Genomic DNA, 18,251 nt, shown 5'->3' with positions numbered 1-18,251 from the left:
TCATGTGCCATATTAGCTTTCTCTAACGCATTGACTGATGTCAGGTTTTTTTAAATAGTTCACAGGATCACAGCATCTCAGACTGGGCCAGCGTTTCCTGCCCATCCTGTACTGACCCGGAGCAAGTGGTGATGATGCACTTTGTGAACCACTGCAAGCCCACCAAGCTGTGAGGGAGGGGGTGCCAGGTGTCTCAGCAACCCTGAGGGGGCCAGCGATCTACTCCCAAGTCAGGGTGGTGTGTGACATTGGGAGGAACCATATGGTGTTCCCATTTATTCGCTTTTAGAGGTGGTTTTGGAAGCTGTAAAAGTGACATTGGCGAATTGCTGCACTGAATCTTGTAGATAGTACATGCTGCTGCTAATGAGTGTTTAGTAGTGGAGAGAGGGAAGGCTGAAGGTGGTGGATGTGGTGCCAACCAAGCAGTGTTCATCTTCTTGAGTATTGTTGGAGCTGTATTCACCCAGGCAAGTGGAGAATATTCTGCCACACTTGTGCCCTGTAGATGATGGACAGGCTCAGGGGAGTCAGGAGGTGAGTTACTCGCTGCAGGATTCCCGGCCTCTGACCTGCTACCCACAGTAGTTACATGGCTGGATAAAAGCAAATTACTGCGGATGCTGGAATCGGAAACCAAAAGAGAAAATGCTGGAAAATCTCAGCAGGTCTGGCAGCATCTGTAAGGAGAGAAAAGAGCTGACGTTTTGAGTCTAACTGACCCTTTGTCAAAGCTCAGCTTTGACAAAGGGTCAGTTAGACTCAAAACGTCAGCTCTTTTCTCTCCTTACAGATGCTGCCTGTTACATGGCTGGTCCAGTTTAGTTTCTGCTCAATGGTAACCCTCAGGATGTTGACAGTGGGTGATGTGTTTTGTGATGATAATGTCATTGAATATCAAGAGGCAATGGTTAGATCCTATCTGGTTTGAGATGGTCATTCGTGCCACACAGTGTCAGACAATGTTGATTGCCGCTTGTAAGCCCAAATCTGGATATTGTCTGGTGTTGCTTCATTTGACAGCTTCAGCATCAAAGACATCACTGAATGGTGCTGAACATTGTGCAATCATCAGCGACCATCCCATTACCACTCTGACTTTATGATGAAACGATCATCATCTAACGCTGATGTCAAGTCAAGTAAATGTCTGAGATATACATATGCAGCAAAAAGTCTGGAATTTGTAAGAACTTGCATCTGTAAAGCAGTTCTCCCAACCTCAGAATGTCTCAGTATACTTTGCAACCAATGTCAATCTTTTTTTTTTAAATAGTTGTTGCTGCTGTAAAGTATGAGAATGAGCTTTGCACAATAAGTTTCCACAAAAAAAATGTGATAAATGACCAGATAATGTGTTTTACTGATATTGTTTGTATAGACTCTCTCACACCTCTTTATAATTTTAAACACATTCATCCCACCCTCCCTCAATTTTCTAAAGTGGAGGGTTTGTAATATTGCAACCAATCCTCACAATTCGGAGATGCCGGTGTTGGACTGGGGTGTACAAAGTTTAAAAATCACACAACACCAGGTTATAGTCCAACAGGTTTAATTGGAAGCACTAGCTTTCAGAGCAGTGCTCCTTCATCAGGTGAGCGTCGCTCTGAAAGCTAGTGTGCTTCCAATTAAACCTGTTGGACTATAACCTGGTGTTGTGTAATCCTCACAATGTAATCCTTTCAGCTCTGATATGATGCTATTATTGTATTCATCTTACACATTTATTTAACTTGAAGACCTCTCTGGTACAAAGTTGCACTGTTTGTCAGTTAACCAACCACTTCAAGGAAATAGCTTGCATTTCTCTAACACCGTTTGCAAACTAAGGTTTTCACAAAGTGCTTACTGGCCAATGTAATACCTTTGAAAGCTTGATATTGTAATGTAGAAAACACAACTAACAATTTATACACCTCCCACAAACAACAGTGTGGTCATTCCAAACAATCTGCCCTTTGTTTTTGGTGATGGTGATTGAGAGACAAATATTTCTACCTTCACTGTTTCTCAGACAGGTCAGCTGCCCCTCCTTACTGCACTGGCCAACTCTGCCTAGAATTTGTGCTCAAGTCATAGAATGGTAGTGTCTGGATTGGGACTTCGGACTGCAGAGGGGAGTGGACTCAGTGCTGCCAAACTAACCCATGAAAAGCTCTTCAGAAAACGTAGAGGAGCTTTTCTGACTGAAACTGATCTTTCTTATTCTTTAATCTTGTGGAACGTTGCTTCACTGAGTTGACTAAGAATTCCGATTGAGGATGGGAAGGGGAGGGAGGTTAACTGAGAGAGAACATGAAACAGCACAGTTATTGTACAAGGGACAAAGGATGGGGTGTGGGGGAAGAGGAATTTGTCTTGAATAGAACAAGGCAGGAATCTGCCGGTGGGTTGCTCACAATGTCGACGCAAAAGTGTTTGAAACAGAACAAACTTTGTGTAAGAAGGAGGCCACCCCTGCTATCCCCTCCTCTCCCCTCCCCTCAGTCAACTGCAGGCTGTTTCGAAAGCCTTATTCAGCCTGGCTACCTTTTGTAACTGAGACTGGCTCGAAACTGCAAACAGTGCGTTTGGTTCCCCAACACCAGGCTGTAATGGTGCACTTTGTAGTATTTCTGCAGGACTTTACCAAAGATGGAGTAACATACTGCTTGCTGTTTGATAGGAGGAAACTGGGAAGTCAATTTGTGCAGTCCCTGAGATAAAGGCTGGCAGTTTGCTATTAATGATATTGGTTGGGGATAAATATCACCAGGGGGAAGGACCCCATTCTTTACACGCAGGGTTGTCTGACCATCTACCTGAGAGAGCCTCAGTTTACCCTCTCACCCCTGGCAGTGTAGTGCTCTCTCAGCACTGCGTGCAAGGGGTACATCTCTGACAGTGCTGCTTACTGTGAAAAGACTCTTCCCTGGGAGGCCCTTACTTCGGCACAGAAGGTAGTACGTGGGTAACGCCGGTGTTTTAAGATGAATTAAGGCGATTGAGCTGACCTGGCACATAGCATTCTCACAGGACCCCATTGCAGTATGCTCACTGCTCTTCTCCCTCGCACAGAGTCCTCTGGAGCACCTGATAATCCACTTAATATGGATGGTGCTTAATCTCCACAGGCACCGAGTAAATAAGATTGTTGTTGATGTGCTGTTACTAATCCTAATGGAAGAGCTTTGATACAGCCTGCAGTTGTAGTAACTAATGTTAATGACTGCATCCAACAGTCTCACATCCAACATTAAATTCACAAGTTTCTACAATCTATTACTGTTATCTCCTTTCCATTCTTTGAGTGGGTAGTGTTCCTTCTGTGTTTAAGAAAAGAAAGACGTGTGTTTAAATGGTACTTTTCAAAACATCAGGACGTCTCAAAGATCCTCGCAATCATTGTTGTGTTTTTAGAGGATTTCTAATATAGGGAATGTCACAAACAGTCTGCACATAGCAAGTTGGCTGGGACATCAGGGTACCATCTCTACTCTCCTTCAAGGAGCAGTGTAGGAATTTACCTCACCCCAATTAGGGCAGATGGAGCCTCCATTTAATGTCTTTCAGGTGGGACTTCCAACAGTGTGGCCCTCCATCAGCACGCATTGCAGAGGCCAGCCTGAATATTTCTGCTAAGTCCCATCTGCTTCTGACTCGGAGGTATTAATAGCTTTTTTTTAATGTGTAATTCTTTCATGGGGTGTGGCCAAGGGTGATCAGGCCAGCATTTGGCCCAACCATCTTCAGCTGCTTCATCAAATACTTCTCCGTTGTAAGGTCAGAAACGGGGGTGTTCGCCAATGATTGCATAATGTTCATTACCATTCATGGCTACTCAAATACTGAAGCAGTCCATGTCCAAATGCAGCAAGACCTGGAGGATATCCAGGCTTGGGCTGACACGTAGCAAGTAACATTCATGCCACACAAATGCCAGGCTATGACTATCTCCAGTAAGACCAAATCTAACCATCAACCCTTGACATTCAGTGATTTAACTGTCACTGAATCTCCCACTATCAATATCCTGGCAGTTACCATTAACCAGAAACTGAACTGGACTCACCGCATAAATATTGTGAGTATAAGAGCAGTTCAAAGGCTAGGAGTCCTGCAATGAGTAACTCCCCTGCCTGATTCGCCAAAGCCCGTCCACCAAATATATTTCTTCAGTGCCACTGGGTCAAAATCCTGGAGTTCTCTCCCTAAGGACATTGAGGGTCCACCCTACAGCAGATAGACTGCAGCGGTTCAGAAGGCAGCTTCTCCAGGGCAGCTAGGGATGTGTGAGTAAGAAATACTGACCTAGCCAGTGATGCACACAACCTGTGAATGTTTTTTTAAAAATCGCCCTTGAACTGTGTGATTTGCTCACCATCGTTTGAAGGCAGTCCCGAGTCACCCCATGTTGCTGTTGGTCTGGGTCACATGTTGGCCTGACTGGGTAGCAATTGTTGATAGCTTAATTGTCACCGTCACTGAGACTGACTTTCAATTTGGCGCGGTTGCTCAGGGATTAACACTGCTGGCTCAGGGATCAGGGTTCGATTCTACCCTCGGGTGACTGTGTGGATTTCCTCCGGGTGCTCCGGTTACCTCCCACAATCCAAAGATGTGCAGGTCAGGTGGGTTAGCCATGGGAAATGCAGGGCTACGGGGATTGGGGCGGTGGGGGGGAAAGAGCTTGGTAGGTGAGATGGGTGGGTTGGGGTGGACTCGATGGGCCGAATGACCTGCTTCCATACTGTAGGGTTTCTATGAATTCCAGAATTTGTGAATCAGTTCAGTTTAGCTGCTGTAAAGTTATCTGTCCCCGAGTCAGAGTTTTGAAAAGGAGGGGGAATCAGTTACAATTTATTTTTGACATAGGATGACAACATTCTATACCCAACCTTGTCATCAGAGCACTCCGTTTGAGAGCTGCATTGGGTCTCATTGCTTCAGTGGTGTGCAGAAACCCACTCTTAGTCAATGAAAACTCTCCCCTGATCGAGGTGAATGTGGTGGGGTTTTTTAAAAAACTTTCTTATCACCCTGTTCCAAGATGTAATTGCACACCTCTGTGTGGAGTTGGTGTGATTTTTATCTGGGCCTCCAAGCCCTGAAGTAGAGACACTACCACTGTACCACAAGATCCTGTGTGTGTGGAACCAGGTGAGAACTAGATGTGCTTAACAGCCCAGTGCCCAGTGCTGCTGCTGCATGAAGATTGACCACAAGGATGTGGTACAAGAGGGCAGCCTGTGCCCAAAGAACCCAGGCCTAAATCGGGCCTAGTGCTTTCAGGACCAGATTCGTGTAGAACATTCCTGTAACTTTGTGATCTATGTCCAACTGACTGTTCAGTTGTGTGGGAAGAGGAGTGATTCTGACAGCAAGATATGCAAACTGTCCAAAACAGGGTCATCCTGCTCCATTTGCCAAGGCTGGCATTGGAAATAGTATCAGAAGGGCCAGCAGGAGGCAGTGTTCTGCTGAGGGGCACCATGAGTAGGTGAGTGAGCAGTGGAAAACATCGCAGAGATAAATTTCGCCATGATTGAGTAGCAGTTGTGTGAGAGGCCAGATGTGATGAAGCAGTCAGCTGGTTTCTGGTTTATCGAACCACTCCCCATCTCCGACTGATCTCATCCTTTATGCCCTGACCCCTCAGTGTTTTGGAGCTGTTACTAAAAGCTTTCAAACTGTTTTCCTGCCTCTAAGCATCTGCAGAGTCAGCGAATTTCTCCTGTTCCATCCTGGTGACCTGAATTAATCTGATCTACAAACTGTTTTCTGACATGACTGACATTTCATCGATGAGCTCCCCACAGCCAGGACCTTACAGATTTTAGATTATTATAAAAGATGCACAACCCTCTCTGACTTAACAGTAAAATGGCAGAGTAGGCTTGGGGGAGCTAAATGGCCTACTGCTCCTAATTTGTATTCACCTAAAGGAACACAGTCGACTTTAAATTGTTAAAGAAACATTGGCTGCTGAATAGATTGGCAGTTGTCTCAAAAACTTGCTCTGGATTTTGCGTCTGTCCCTGAGGAATGCAGATCTGAGCTGGCTGGGTGGATGGATTAAGATAAGGATTGACTGTGATCAATTTGAATTTGGAACAGGCTTGAGGGGCTGAATGGCCTTCTCATTCCTTTCAGAGACACAGCAATATTGCTTGTATATATCAGAAACAAAAAAAATGATGTCACCAAAGAGCACTGAAGGGGGTGGCAGTGGCCTTGTGGTGTTATCACTGGATCGTTCATCCACAGACCCAGGCTCTGTGGACCTGCCATGGCAGATAGTGGTTTTTGAATTCAATAAATATCTAGAATTATGAGTCTAATGAGGTCACAAGTTTGTTGTTGACTATTGAAAAATCCCATCTCGTTTACTAATGTTGAGGGAAGGACACTGCCATCCTTACCTGGTCTTGCCTACATGTGACACCAGAACTGCAGGCAATGTGATTGACTCTTAATTGCTTTCTGCAGGTCTCCCTCGGGGTCAGGATTTTGGCATTGCAAATTCTGAAGCAGCAATACTAACATGCCCCGGAACCTGAACTATGAGACCCCTATAAATCTTCCTTTTTATTCCCCGCCTCATTGGGCGGCACGATGGCACAGTGGTTAGCACTGCTGCCTCACAGCGCCAGAGACCCGGGTTCAATTCCCGCCTCGGCCAACTGTGGAGTTTGCACGTTCTCCCCGTGTCTGCGTGGGTTTCCTCCGGGTGCTCCGGTTTCCTCCCACAGTCCAAAAATGTGCAGGTCAGGTGAATTGGCCATGCTAAATTGCCCGTAGTGTTAAGTGTAGGGGTAAATGGGTCTGGGTGGATTGGTCTTCGGAGGGTCAGTGTGGACTTGTTTGGCCGAAGGGCCTGTTTCCACACTGTAAGTAATCTAATCTAATCGCTCAGCGTTACTTGACAAGCAGATCCTTGAGGTTTGATTTCAGGCCTGTGGAAGGGGAGGCTTTTTTTTGACTTCGAAAGAAGTGGTCCTACAGTCTAAGTAATTCCCTCTGTACTGAGCCAATCTTCACTTCTAACTAACACCAGCCCCCGCCCCCCCCCCACCTCAAAGTGTTACACAAAGTCTGAGACTTTAAGATGGGATCACACTGGGAACACGCTTTGGTAGGAGTATCACACAGAGATACATCTAGTTAGCACAGAATTGCTACAGAGCAGGATGATGCTGCCCAGGCCATCGTGCCTGCACTGGTTCTATTCCCTCCTGAGTTGAGAAGGAATGTCTTCACCGAAAGAGTTGTGAATCTGTGGGATTCCCTGTCCAGTGAAGCGGTCGAGGCTACCTCGTTTTTAAAGCAAAGACGGATAGATATTTGAACAGTAAAGGATTTAAGGGCTATTATGATGAGCGGGTGGGTGAATGGAGCTGAGTCCACAAAGAGATCCCATTGAATGGTGGAGCAGTCTTGACCGGCCAGATGACCTGTGCCTGCTCATATTTCTTATGTGCCAATCTCCTGCCTTTCCCCATATTCCTACACACCATTTCTATCCAAACAATCTTCCAATGAATGTCTCAGTTGAACCTGCCTCCATCACATTTCCAGGCATTCCACACTCCAACTACTCGCTGAGTGAAAACACTTTTCCCCCACACCACGCTTCCTTCATTTGCATGTTACTTATGCCCTCTTGTTCTTTTATGAGTGGGAAAAGCTTCTCTGGATCTACTCTACTCACCCTGCTCATGATCTGGATAAACCTCTATAAGTTATCTTCTCAGATTTCTCTCCAAGGAGAATAGTCCTAAAGTCTTCAATCTAACGTCATACTGAACTTATACCTGGAACTAGTCTGTAAGACACTTTTGCAGTCACTCATTGGACCCAAAACATTAACTATGTTTTGGTCTCCACAGATGTTGTCAGAGCTGCTGAGATTCTCCAGCACTTTTCTTGTGTTTGTTTTAGACTTCCAGAATTCTCAATTCTTTATTCTTGTTTTCTTGTGTTCGTCAAATCCTGTGATATTGTACACTTAATGTTCTTGACCCTTGACATTGTACTTTGCCTGTGCACCGGTCTCTCTCTCTCTCTCTCTTAGTTGTGTTTTTAAAAGAAAGCATTGCGACTGTGATAGTGATGGCAGAGTGGGTGAGATGGTTAGAGACAGGAGGTCAAGTGTCACGAAGTCCAGGAAAATGTCCGACCAGAGGTGGCAACCTCCACAGAATCTAGACTTTCTTCCACAAAGTCGAACTCCTGCCTTTTATTGTGACTGGAAGTTTAGATCAGAGATTAGGTGTCAGGCTTTGTTCCACTCTCTCTGATCTTTATTCAATTGACTGCAGGGCTCCACGGTGTATCTGTATGGCCTGGTTGTAGTCACAGAGCCCAGTTTTTCTGGTAACCTGCTTCCCAGCCTGAACTTGTCTTTACTGAAGTATGGCCTTCAGCATGATAGGCCTTTCCCCATGAGTATGGCATTAGAGGCACAAAGATTTGAATCGAGCCTTAAGCAATTCCAGTTTTTAATTATTGTCAGATTTGGCCAGTGTTTCCTGTTGATTCGGGATTCGGTCTGAAATCACTACAAGAAATGGCTGCAGGTATTTTCCAGAGAGAAAGTTACTTTTAAAAAAAAAGCCGACAGCTCAGTCATTGAGAAATGACTATTGCAGCACAATCGACTTAGAAACTGTGAAATGAGCTATTATGAATTCACTGGCTCAGCAACGAGGTATGACCTTTCAAGACCATGTTGTCTTAGCAACCGTATAGGCCTCTGTATAGAATGGCACCAGACTGGGTTGCTGAGGATTGACAAAGACTGCTTTTTCACAATGACAATTGATCAACCAGCTAGTGGTGCTCCTGACTGATTAGTGAGGGAGTGTTGAATTGCTATAACTTAATCTTTTACTGATCCACCAATATTGAGGGCAGTCTGTCCTGACTCAATGCGGGGAATCCTCATGCGCAGAGAATTCTGTGCTGAGGTGAAGTTTAGGTGTGGCGCTGGTTAGTTACCTTGCCATGCACCTTGAAATTTGCTGAGATTTTCCCGTTGCCTTTAAGTTGTGATCCAACAAACCGGAGGGATGCCACACTCGTGCTGAGTGGTGCAAGTCACACAGACGCAGGGTAATGCCCTGAGCTGCTCCACATGTGCAGTATAATTGTAAAATGTGCTTGTGAAGATTTCTTCTGCTGTGTTTCTCCTGTAAAATCATGCACCTCCAAAATTTTTACTGTAGTAAGCATGCCTGAAAATGGTTACAATGTCACTGTAACAGCACCTTGCATTTATATAACACCTTCAGCATAACAAAAACAATGCAAGGCAATCCATATGGCATCAAAATTGGACAGTGCCACACTCTAGAAGATGCTGTGGTGATCAAAAGCTCAGTTAGAATGGCCAGTTTTAAGCAAGTGTTTTAAAGGGAGAAGCATTTTTAGAAGGGTTTGCCAGAATCTCCAGCCTTCGGTAGTTGAAGTCACAGACCCTGATGCTGGAGCAGTGGAAACTCGATCTATTACAACAAGTGGACAGATTGGAATGAGAGCAGAGATCTCATAGAACTGAAATAAAAGCAGAAAGTGCTTGAGAAAACATGGCAGCACCTGTGCAGAAAGATTCAGTTCAGGTTTTGAGTCTAGTACGACTCTTCCTCTGAGGATTTGAGAAGGTTGTAATGTTGGAAAAGGTGGTAGGGTTGAGACTGAGGACGGGTTGGAAAGCAAAGATGAGAATTTTTTAATTGAATTTTGAACACCCCTGATGATCATACATGCTGTTTTTTATTATGATGGGAGGACAGTTAGCTCAGTGTGATATGTGGATACAGCCGTGTTTCAAGTCCTTTTCTGGCTGAGGTAGACTTGGCTCTTAAGCTCCTCACCTGCTCCGTGCTTTGGGAGTGCTGACTGTCAAACTGTAAAATCAATTGTCTCTCTCGATTACCTGTATAGAGATACCTGTATATTATGTAGAAATATGTAACGTACATATATACATAAGAGGGAGGTATTCCTCTTGGGCTAAGTACCTACCTCTTACAAAGTAAGTCAATCACAAAAAACCCTTTTTGTCAAAGTGAAGCCATATAAGTTTGCAGATGATACTAAACTTGGTGTTTTCATTGGAGCAGAGGAGATTGAGGGTGGATGTGATTGAGGTGTATAAAATTATGGGGGACATCAGACAGGATAGAAACCTTTCCCCGTGATGGAGGAATCGATGATTGAGGTATAGATTTAGAGGAGGGTCAGGGTGGATGTGAGGAAAAGCGTTTCTCGCCCAGAAGGAAGTGGGAACGTGCCCGTGCGGGTGATAGAGGCTGAAACTCTCTTAACATTGAAAAGATATTTAAATGTGGCCGTGTGATACCAAGGCATACAGGGTTATGTGCCAAGTGCTGGAAAATAGGACTAGAATAATTAGGTGGCTGTTTCTGGCCGCTGCAGACTCGATGGATTGTTTCTGTCGTCCACAATAGCTCTGTGACCTGTACTTATGGTCTCCAAATCACATTTATTTGGCTTTTACGTTTTGGAAAAGTAATGTTTTTGACCCTTTTATGAAGCTGGAGAAGTATGACTGCAGGAAAGATCCATCGTGGGTCAGTGATGGGTGAATGGGACTTAATGTCATAAGCTGGCCATGAGGGGACTGGAATAATTGAATTGTGAGGTGAACAGAGGCATGGGTGAAGGCTTCAGCAGCAGAGGAAGAGCTGAGACACTTTGTAAACAACTTAGTTCTTTCTTGACAGGACTGTTTCATCCGAGTGGCAGAATCCAGTATGGCACGGGCAGTTATACCATTGTGGCTCCCTATGTGCTGGCAGGGAATAGTGCTGCTGGATGCACTTATTAACTACTTTGATTTTAACCTGTACAGCAGGAAAGACCCAGGTTGAACCAGCCCCAGGGCTGAGTACATGGCAGCTGAATCGACAGGGCCAATGCCACTGTAAGGTGTGATAGTAAATGCTTATGTTTACAGCTCAACTATACTGTCTTCAAATTACTGCAGCTTGCAGAATACTTGTAACAGTCAGGACTTTGATTGACATAGCACCTTTCAAAACTTTAATGCTTTCCAATGCACCCATTCAGATATAGCCAGTGAAATGTCCTCAATGTTGTGGCTTAGGAAATGTGAGTGACAGTGCATGAAGCAGTGACTCCCACTAAACCCTGCTGTAATAATAGTCTGTTACACCCTGCTGTATTATCAAAGTTAGTACAGACGTATGTATTGACCAGGCACCAGAAACCTGCCTCTACCTGGACATTCATTTGAATAGTGCCATGGCAGCATTAATATTCCCTGGCCAAGAGGGAGGCTAGCACTGAGATATGATGCAGTGGACAAAGTTAAAAATCACACAACACCAGGTTATAGTCCAACAGGTTTAATTGGAAGCACTAGCTTTTGGAGCGCTGCTCCTTCATCAGGTGGTTGTGGAGTATAAGATTGTAAGATACAGAACTTATAGCAAATTCTGTTTTGCTGCAAATCTTGCTATAAATTCTGTGTCTTTCAATCTTATTCTCCACAACCACCTGATGAAGGAGCAGCGCTCCGAAAGCTAGTGCTTCCAATTAAACCTGTTGGACTATAACCTGGTGTTGTGTGACTTTAACTTTATCCACCCTAGTCCAACACCGGCGTCTCCCAATCACGATGTGGTGTGTTTGACTGGTTATCTGTGTCAGAGCCACAATGTCTGTGGGGCCTAGGTGCAAGTCAGAAGTGGTAGAGCTGCAGATGTTTCCCACCAATGGGCAGACAGAGTTGGGGTTGGGGGATGGGAGATGTTGAGGATGGGGGATTCTTGGGGATGGGGTGAGTCGGGAGTTGGTGCTTGGACAAATGGATGATCGAAGTTGAGGGATGGGGGAGTCGAGGATGGGGTGAGTCGGGAGTTGGGGATGGGGGAATGGGGAAATGGGAATTGGGGATGGGGAATAGTTGGTAATTGGGGGTTGGGGGAGTTGGAGTACAGGGAGTTGGGATTGGGAGATGTGGAGGCAGTAGAGGTTGAGGTGGTGGTCTTTGCCTTTTGAGTCTGTATGATTAAGAATACACCGTGACCTAAATATTTCAACAAATTCACTGCCATGGGATCACAATGATGGCGCTGCGGGTGTATCTGCCCTGGGTCAACAAGGTGCCCAGCACCACCTTGCCCACAGTAATTAGGGATGGGCATCCAACACTGAACTCACCAGAAACCACCCCCCCCCCCCCCCACCCCAGCCCCCAGCCCCCAGCCCAGGGAAAGCAGAACACCCCTTAAGAACTAATATCTTAATATCAGGAAAGGAGTGAGGGGTGAGCAGGAAATTGGTTTGCGTTTTATAGATCAGACTTGGGGTTTCTGGTTGATCATTTTGATTAGCTCCAAGGCAGTCTGTTCATTTCAAAAGAAACTGGAGAATTGGGTCCGTGCTTCAGGAGCGAGTGAGCAGCGCTGTAGGTGTCAGTGATTTAAGCTGCTCTTTGTTTGTAGACAGTTCACTGTTCTGTGTAATATTGTCCCGTAGTTAATGAAAATAAAGGTAATGATTAACTGGGTGGAATTAGTGCACACTGCACTGATCTTACATTCAACACAAAGAAGCCAGCTAAATCACTAGTTTCTAGACCAGTGGGCTGTCGCTTAGCTCCTCCATCACACAAAAGGAATTCCTTCAGATTTGGCAACTGTATCACATCCTGAGATCTCCCCCTCACCCCCACTTGGTTCACGGCTTTGCTTCTGTACAGAGGGGTTGGCATACTCAGGCAGGCAAATGCCCAGTCTTCCTCACCCAGGAGTCAGGCAGTCAGCCTGCCCTGGCTCCTCACCCCTCGGCAATGGTGTTGCCAACTCTCCAAGAAAATCCCACAGTCTCCAGGGCATAAAGGTTTCTCTTCCTGTGACGATTGAAACTGCAGGGAAGATACAATTCCAAGGCCATTGAACAGCACCTTCTCGTTCTCAGGAATTTCCAGAACACTTTTCAGTCATTTATGGATGTCTGACGTGTCAATAAGGGCAGCCAATGTTGTACAGCATAATCCCACACAAATAGTGATATGATGATCAGATATTACCTGTTATAGATTTTTTTTCTCATTCAGAAAAACTACTCCACATCTCTGGAGCAGGTGGGACTTGAACACAGGTCTCCTGGCTCCGAGATAGCGGCACTACCACTATGCTGCTTATTTGCCTGTTTTACAGTGTTGATTTAGGGATAAATATTGATCTCGACATTGGGGAAAACCCTTTTGTCACCCTCAAAACAATTCGAGCAACCTTTAGTGTGCCCATCTGAGAGGGCAGACAGAATCTCGTTTTGATATCTAATCTGCAAGGGTTTTAGGTACAAGGTGCCAACAGGCATTTGAACATGGGCTTTGCATTTAATTGTCAAGATCAGCAAGAATGAAAATGTTGCTCAGGAATGTGTTTAAAGACACGTCAGTTTGAACAAAGATATGTGCTTGTTTCTCAGAGGCAATGGGCAGATCTGCTGTAGGGACCAGCAAGGTACAGGTTTGATCTTTGACCTGTAGGATGTTGCCCAGCATTGGTTGAGCAGCAATAACTTTGTGAGTTTATAGCACAGAACGGCCCAGACAGTCTCTGCTGCTGTTTATAATCCACGCAAGCATCCTCCCACTATTTGATATGATTTATTATTGTCACATGTTCCTGGGTAACAGTGAAACGTTTTGTGTGCAGTGCAGGCAGGCCATACCATACAAAGTGCATTATAGTAATAGACCAGGGCGAAGAATGCAATGTTACGGCTGCAGAAAAGGTGCACAGAGAGTGAGATCAATATTGCATTTAAAATTTGAGAGCACCATTCAGAAGTCTGATGACAGCAAGGAAGAAGCTGTTCTTGAATCTGCCGGTATGTGTGTGTAAGCTTCTTTCTCTAACTTTGTCAGTATTCCTTTCTACATTGAACCTGTCTAGATTTCCCTGTAATGTATCTACTCTGGAGCAGAACATAGGAGCAGGAGTAGGCTATTCAGCCCCTCGAGCCTGATGTACCATTTAATACAATCCTCTACTTCAGTGGACCTTTCCCATGCTGTCCCCTAGACATTAGAGTCTAGAAATGAATTGATTAACATTCTCTCTAAGCTACATACCTGTTCTAATGTTCCATGGCCACGCCAATTGCAACATTAACTTCAGTTACAGCAATTGTTGCCACCTATGGACCTCGCAGACCTGTACAGCCAGTGAGAACATTAGAGGGAGTGCTGTTGATCAGTGTCTCCAGCAGTTTCAAAGACTGGACATCCCCTGCTCTTTGGGAATTCACCTCAACTACTTCAGTGAGGAAGCAGGTTCCAAATCCTCCCCACTGTCTGGCTAACAACATTTCTTATTTGCTATTTGTTCTATTCCTGACTCATCTTTAAGTGATGTTCCCTATTAGTGCATTCCTTTTGGAAGTGGAGATGCCATCTCTGCTTCTAGATGATTGAAACGCCCCCTAATTTTAAAGACCTCTGTCACATCACCTTCCCCTGTCTGAATCCCAAAAAGCTCCAATTTGCTCAGCCTCTCCTCATAGTCACCTCTTAAGCCTGAAATTGTGGTGTCAATCTATTGTGCTACTTCACCCTGAGATACAGAACATTCCAGAACTATGTACAATTCTATACACGATGTCCAGTGTGTGAGATTAACAATACTTCCTTATTTTGAAATGTATTCCTCCTTAAACCCCTTCAGTGAAAGCTGTCACACCAAGCTACGGTTTATTTATAGCTTGTTGGCAGGAGGGAATGAGGGGCTGGGGGTACAGGTGGGCTATTACAGTGAGCTGCTATTACAGGGGGGCTTTTCTAAGAAAAACGAAAAACCGTGTGGTGACAACACCTGGGTGGGGCGTGAATACAGTCTTTGTTTATTTTGCTGTTTGTGTTCTTCCTGGTTCAGTTTGGAACCTGACAATGCCAAGTAAAAATATTTGTCACGCGTACCTAGGTACAATGAAAAGTTTTGTTTTGTGTGCAGTGTGGTAACATTGTCACATGATTTAGAGAGCTCACCTATGGGTGCTGTGCTAGACATTTCACAGTTAGTTAGGTAAAAACAATGACTGCAGATGCTGAAAATCAAATACTGGATTAGTGGTGCTGGAAGAGCACAGCAGTTCAGGCAGCATCCAACGAGCAGCGAAATCAACGTTTCGGGCAAAAGCCCTTCATCCTTGCCCGAAACGTTGATTTCGCTGCTTGTTGGATGCTGCCTGAACTGCTGTGCTCTTCCAGCACCACTAATCCAGTATTTTCACAGTTAGTGTCCACTCGGTCTCCCTCTGTTTAGTGCAGATACTGAAGCCCATTCTCACTCAAACAGATTGACAGATAGTCACTCTCTCTGTTAGCATGTCTCACTTTCTCTTCTGGAAATACTCTTTCACCGTCTCTCTAATGGAGTCCGTCTCTCTGTCCCTCTCTGTCTGTCTGTCTGTCTGTCTGTCTCTCTCTCTCTCTCTCTCTTCCCACCCCCCACCCCCACCCCATGCAGTCTCTCACTTGCTCTCTAATGGAGTCAGTGTCTCACAAACTCCCATAACACCTGCCTCACTTTCTCTCTGTCCTTCTCCCCCTCTAACAGAATTGCTGTTTGATTCTTTCTAATGGAGATATTGTATCTTTCTGCCTCTAAACGTGTTACTGAGTATGTGTGTGAGTCTCTCTTTCTCGAACAGTTTGAAATTGTTGCCGTGTCTCGCTCTGAGTTATTGTGTCTCACTGTGTCTGAGTTAGTGTTGCCCCAGTGTGATTCATGTTCTCCTTTCTCCTGTTACAGAGCTGCTGGGCTCCACAAAGCGGTTGAACGTTAATTACCAAGATTCCGATGGGTGAGTACCACATCCTCCTGTTTACATTAACCCTGCCATCTCTCGGGGCCATAAATCAGTCTGTGGTGCGGGTTTGGAAAATGCCCCAGGCAACAGTTTCAATCTCGTTAAGCAGCCCATGCTGGTTATCTGAAGAGGGCATCGACTCTGTTTGGGGAAAGCCTGACAGAGCGTTTTCCTGGGATTTGTTTACATGTAACAAGGCGATGAGGCCTGTCCTGTTGATTCCATGTTTGTGAACATTGAACACACGGTGAGAATTGGAGGGTGTGACCTATGTTACCCAATCCCTGAGGGATGTGATCAGCTTGGACTTTGAAACCGACATAACTTGCAGACTTCAGTTTACAGCACACAAAGGATCCAAAATAGATAAACGAGATTAGATTCCCTACAGTGTGGAAACAGGCCATTTGGCCCAACCAGTCCACACCGACCCTCCGAAGAGTAACCCACCCAGAATCATTCCCCTGCATTTACCCCTCACTAATGCTATGAGGCAATTTAGCACAGCCAATTCACCTGACCTGCACATCTTTTGGACTGTGGGAGGAAACCGAAGCACCCGGAGGAAACCCACACAGACACGGGGAGAATGTACAAACTCCACACAGACAGTCACCTGAGGCGGGAATTGAACCTGGCTCCCTGGAGCTGTGAGAAAGCACTGAGCCACTATGCCGCCCCTCAGTGGCCATTCAGCCCTTTGAGTCTGTTGTACCATTCAGTTGATTCTGGTTGATCTGTACATTGACTGTGTTGATTGCAATGACTGCAATTGCTCGTCAAAATACTCTGTCTTAGAGGTTCCAGCTGAACCCCCCCATGTCTCTTTGGGCTAATGGAGAATGGCTTAGGGTTTGGCTACCACTACATTTAGTGGAGGTAATTGCTGCCTGGGTGGGCAGCACAGTGGCACAGTGGTTAGCACTGTTGCCTCACAGCGCCAGAGACCCGGGTTCATTTCCCGCCTCAGGCGACTGACTGTGTGGAGTTTGTACGTTCTCCCCGTGTCTGCGTGGGTTTCCTCCTGGTCTTCCGGTTTCCTCCCACAGTCCAAAAATGTGCAGGTTAGGTGAATTGGCCATGCTAAATTGCCCGTAGTGTTCGGGGCATGGGTGAATGTAGGGGAATGGGTCTGGGTGGGTTGCACATCAGTGTGGACTTGTTGGGTCGAAGGGCCTCTTTCCACACTGTAAGTAATTAATCTAATCTAATCTAATTGATTGTATCAGATCCAGGACACTGATGACCAGTTAATGAAGTTAAACTGCTGGACGTGACTCTGCAGGCTGAAAACAGAGTTGTTGGGCACTAACTGGTGGTCTGTTACTTGCCTGAAAGGAAGACATGTTTGTGTGAGAGGCGGGTTCCTGTGAAGAGTTGGCACGTGGAGCCTAAATCTGTAATTTCCCTGCTTGACTGACCTAGTGTACCCCTCCAGCATTTTCAGTCTCCTTCTTCTGCTTTAGTAGTCAAGGAGCTCAATAAAGTAACCAATTGATGAATCTGTCTTCTCGAGAGTTCCGTCTTGTTTTAATTCCGAGTGTGGAAGTGATTTTGTTGAGGGGAATAGCTCTTTGCTTTATGGGTACTGCCTAACCAAGCAGCTTCGAATGAATAAGGCCCTTTGGAGGGTTGACCGGGGGAGGGAGAAGGGGTGGTAGTAGTTGGTGGTTATGGTTCCTCATGTACTGTCCACTGTCTCAACCCCCGATATGCCATCCTTTATTTATGTCAGTCCAAACAATCGGCTACCTCAGCATGTTCAACCACAGGGGCCATCACAGCAGATTGACTCTGAAATAACCCGACAGGCGCCATCATCGAGTCACCCTTTATTTCCACGTGGCGAGTCCTTCGCACTGATCTAGCTCCCTACTGCGAATCCTCATGCAAGGATGCCTGCCTTGAAGAATCTCAGTGAGTCTCTCTCTCTGACTGCAATTCCCAAGTCTTCTCCTCTGCCCTGCCACTCCACCCTCCTCTCTGACCTATACCTCCATCACCACCCCCATTCACCTATTGTACTCTTTTCTACCTTTCTCCTCCCTGACCTATCACCTTCATCCCCACCCCACTCACCTACTGTACTCTATGCTACTTTCTCCCCACCCCCTCCCTCCCTCCCTCTCATTTATCTCTCCACTCTGCAGGCACCCTGCCTCAATTCCTTGTGAAGGGCTTTTGTCCGAAACGTCGATTTTCCTGCTCGGATGCTGTCTGACCAGCTGTACTTTTCCAGCACCACTCTAACCCAGCTCCCTCAGAGCCAGCTCTCAGAATGAACAGAACCTCTGACTCTTTGTCAATATCTGTCAGCCAGGGCTCCCTGATTGGACCAAATTAGCAGCCCCAACCAGAGAACTTACATTCTATGAGGTCCACCTGGCTGACCTTGTTCC

The 18,251-nt window shown here is 45.7% G+C and overlaps 1 protein-coding gene across 5 annotated transcripts in view; it reads left to right on the top strand.

Moving 5' to 3' along the window:
• The window catches only part of LOC140463836 (caskin-2-like), a 292,300-nt gene that overhangs the window by 142,661 nt on the left and 131,388 nt on the right, over positions 1 to 18,251 (top strand). For 3 of the 5 annotated variants that reach the window (XM_072558217.1, XM_072558221.1, XM_072558218.1), the window contains one exon: positions 15,795 to 15,846. In XM_072558217.1, coding sequence (XP_072414318.1) covers positions 15,795 to 15,846 — 52 coding nt within the window. Of the gene's footprint in view, positions 1 to 13,851; positions 13,873 to 15,794; positions 15,847 to 18,251 lie in introns of those variants that run through there. The other 2 variants (XM_072558222.1, XM_072558220.1) reach the window with 2 other exon arrangements.

Source organism: Chiloscyllium punctatum, chromosome 39, assembly GCF_047496795.1.
Source record: "Chiloscyllium punctatum isolate Juve2018m chromosome 39, sChiPun1.3, whole genome shotgun sequence".
NCBI classification, from domain to species: domain Eukaryota; kingdom Metazoa; phylum Chordata; class Chondrichthyes; order Orectolobiformes; family Hemiscylliidae; genus Chiloscyllium; species Chiloscyllium punctatum.
The sequence above is the reverse complement of the archived record's forward strand: the minus strand, read 5'-3'. Positions and strand labels throughout refer to the sequence as shown.